Source organism: Penaeus monodon, chromosome 24 (assembly GCF_015228065.2).
Source record: "Penaeus monodon isolate SGIC_2016 chromosome 24, NSTDA_Pmon_1, whole genome shotgun sequence".
Classification (NCBI taxonomy): domain Eukaryota; kingdom Metazoa; phylum Arthropoda; class Malacostraca; order Decapoda; family Penaeidae; genus Penaeus; species Penaeus monodon.
This window is the reverse complement of record NC_051409.1, coordinates 10,898,425-10,902,111: the sequence shown is the minus strand read 5'-3', so window position 1 is coordinate 10,902,111 and position 3,687 is coordinate 10,898,425. Positions and strand designations below refer to the sequence as shown.

Below are 3,687 nucleotides of genomic sequence, written 5' to 3'. Positions count from 1 at the left end.
ATGGAAGAAATTACTGGCACGACCACCTTGCGCAGCGACCTCTAAGCGTTGTAGCACTTTAAAGGAGTATCCCCTCTCGTGCTTTCCACCGAAAGGGAGACAGGTTCCTCGAAACATCACAGATATAATGGTTTCCTGTCCCATTCTGACAGGAGTTTCACTTAATTATTTTCCACTCTTTACCATGTTTATTGAGTCTGACCGAGTTTTCCGGCTCTTCCCAGAACTGCCCAACCAAGGCCGAAGCCAGACGCAGCGCCGCCAAGATTGCGCTGATGAACTCCGTGTTCAACGAGCACCCGTCCCGCAGGATCTCCGACGAATTCATCGAGAAGGCCGTGGCCGACGCTCGGGCACAGTTCAAGGTGAGAGCCAGCTGGGGGTGGCACTACGGGGATGGTACTAGCTGGAAAACGGTACTTGGTGAGGGTGATACTAGGTGGGGATGGTACTTGCTGGAAAATAGTATACTTGGCGAGGGTGGTACTAACTGGGGATTGTATGATATGAGGATGGTATTAGCTGGAGAGTGGTACTAGGTGATGGAGTGCGGTAGATGAGGTTGAGTTGGAGACAAAGTTAACTGTGAGGGAGAGGCAAGGCAGGTGGAAGAGAGGCAAGGCAGGTGAGAAGAGAGGCAAGGCAGGTGAGAAGAGAGGCAAGGCAGGTGAGAAGAGAGGCAAGGCAGGTGAGAAGAGAGGCAAGGCAGTGAGAAGAGAGGCAAGACAGATGAGAAGAGAGGCGAGACAGGTGAGAGAGAGGCAAGGCAGTGAGAGAGAGGCAAGCAGGTGAGAGAGAGGCAAGGCAGGTGAGAAGAGAGGCAAGGCAGATGAGAAGAGAGGCAAGACAGATGAGAAGAGAGGCAAGGCAGATGAGAAGAGAGGCAAGACAGATGAGATGAGAGGCGAGACAAGGTGAGAAGAGAGACAAGGCAGGTGAGAAGCAGATGAATGGAGCCAAGGACAGGTGAGATGAGAGGCAAGACAGATGAGAGAGGCGAGACAGGTGGAAATATTGGCAAAACAGGCGGGAAGCGAGGCAAGACCAGGAAGCTAGGAAGTAGACCCAGCTGGGAGACGGGATCAGCTAAAAGTCTGGGACCCTCTGGAAAGGGGTGGGGGGGTGGGGGGAGTGGCAGCTGAGAGCACTGACCAGAAAAATAGATTCTTGATTTGTATTTACAAGTTCATTAATCTCCCAAAGTAAAGAATCGGCCACAGAATGGAATTAGTTTGGGTCTTGAGGATTACTGAAGAATCGGGTCTGTATTCGGTAAATTTTGGGATCGTATTCAGGTGTGGTGATGTTAGTAAATATTTTAGGTGTGGGAGAGAAGTATGCATGTTAGTAGAATTTTATTCAGATTGACGAAAGCTAGGTTTTGTAAAGTATCTTGCTGATAAATGTGAGATGATAATATGCATGGTAAATATGAGTTTGATTTAGAGACAGCTTAGTAAGTATAGTTTTATTTACTTCCATTTATTGTTTTGATCTTCATTTTTTAAATTCTTGGCTTATCAGCACTTGTTCAACCTTGATTTGAATGTCACTTTATAGAATAAAAGCTCAAGCCTAAAAGTAAAACAAAGCTTAGCATTTGAAAGCAGAAAAGCGAGTTATTGCTCATGTCAAAATGTAGGGCCACCAAAGACTGAGAGGGACGAAAGGTCTATTTTTCTTTCCAGCACGTAGCTGACTTGTCCCTCCCCCAGGGTGACCCCGACGAGGCTGACAACCCGAGCACGGGAATCGGTGCTTTCCGCTTCATGCTCGAGACCAACAAGGGGCGCACGATGCTCGAGTTCCAGGAGCTGATGACCGTGTTCCAGCTCCTGCACTGGAACGGCTCCCTGAAGGCCATGCGGGAGAGGCAGTGCTCCAGGCAGGAGGTGGTGGCCCACTACTCGCACCGCGCGCTCGACGACGACATGCGCTCGCAGATGGCGCTCGACTGGATCGCCCGTGAGCAGGAGAACCCCGGCGTGATCTCCCGCGAGCTCGGCCAGAGCGAACGCGAGCTCGAAGCCGCTCGCTTGGCGGGCCGAGAGCTCCGCTTCCCCAAGGAGAAGAAGGATATTTTAATGCTAGCGTGCTCGCAGCTGTCACCTTCGCCCCTGGACCCATAATGGTCGGGTCCGGGCACAGGCGCTACCGTGATATTAGCACCAAGGTGTAGAGGTTTATGCTTTCATCTCTGCAAAATCAAAGCTAATTTACTTTTTATTGTTGTAAAGATTATGTTTTGTACTGTTTTCTTGTGTGTGTGTTTGTATATAATGTAAATAATCATTCCAAAGAATTTTATTATGTAATTATAATAATGTTAAGCTTTTGTGGGGTGCACCGGTGAGCCCCACATTAAAATACGCACCCCCAGGATGTTGCCCTTGGGAGGTCGCCTTGAGAGGTCACCCTCAGATCATCCTGAGTTCTTCCTATGGGGATCATTCCAAGCAATCAGTCCTTGGCAATTACTTCTTCCGAGTCATCAGTGAGGAGGCCAGAAGTCCGTGAAGGATTTTCTCGGAGCTGATGTGTTGCAGGACTTCAAGAAGAACGTAGCTCGTTAGCTTGAGAAATCCTGCACATGAAACGTGCTTCTTGGAAATCCGCCTTGAAGGAAGTCCTCTGAGGATTGATGACTAAGGATATCAGATAGAAATGGGCACTTTGCCCTTGAAAGTTACTTTGAGAAGCTGTCACTGGTGAGTCTCTTGTGAAGTTCTTAAGTGAACTGAGAAGTTATCCTTAGTATGTCACCCTTGGGAGACTTTTGTATTTAAGAACACCCGCGAACAGGTACCGTTACTGTTTAATATTACGCCAAGGAGCCTTTCTTTAGAAGCTACCCTCAAGAAGTTGCCAGTGACGAAACCCCTCTTTTGGAGTCTGTACTTAACATGGAAGGTTGCTTCTGGCCAATCAATCCCATGAGGTTACTTAAGAACGTGACGGAATTTTCCCTTGCTGGATTCTTTTCCTAGAAGGTGATGTCCGAGGGTGAACCTTAGGAGGTCACTACGCTGTTTGGTCGAGCCAGGTACTGGTTACTGCGCAGAGACTATGCTGAGCACATCCACTAACCAGTTTCCTCTCACATAGTAGAAAGATGTTCATTCCAGGAACTGCTTGACTGCCAATTGTTCACACTACCTCCATCTTCTATACACTAGTTGTGATGCCCATAAAGATTTTATTCTCAGAACCTCGGTGGTTTAACATCATGTACGGCACTGATTATTTTCTCTGAATGGAAAGGTCAGTATTTCTCGAGGATTAGAGCAAGTATAGGAAGCTAGTGATAGAAATGTGGGCGAAAAGTACAGTGTATAACATAAAGGCATGCATAGCAAGTCCCTGGCATGAGAGACAACCTCTACAGTAATGAAACTTTGCACCACGCTTTTAACAATACCACCGAGCACCCTCTTATGTCAGTGCAGCGCGTGCTGATGGCGCTATAGGTGGTGGTGTCCAGCAAATCGTCACAGTGACTTAAGTTGTAAAACTGCAATAGCAACAGCAACGAGAGCAGCGTAGCACCAGGCGCAACATCAGCATAAATCAGCAGTCACACCCCACGACAGTGCCTCCAGTCTCTGCAGCAAGCACCAGGATTTGGCAAACTGTACAAGATCTCATTTGCTGAAACGTGTTAGGAGACTGATGCGTTATGTGCTGACG

The 3,687-nt window shown here is 48.1% G+C and overlaps 1 protein-coding gene across 1 annotated transcript in view; it reads left to right on the top strand.

The window, feature by feature from the left end:
- LOC119588564 (protein limb expression 1 homolog) overlaps positions 1-3,687 on the top strand; it is a gene marked incomplete at its 3' end in the record, with an annotated part of 45,120 nt that extends 41,433 nt beyond the window's left edge. The window contains 2 exon segments of the mRNA XM_037937204.1: positions 225-365; positions 1,689-3,687. Coding sequence (XP_037793132.1) covers positions 225-365; positions 1,689-2,129 — 582 coding nt within the window.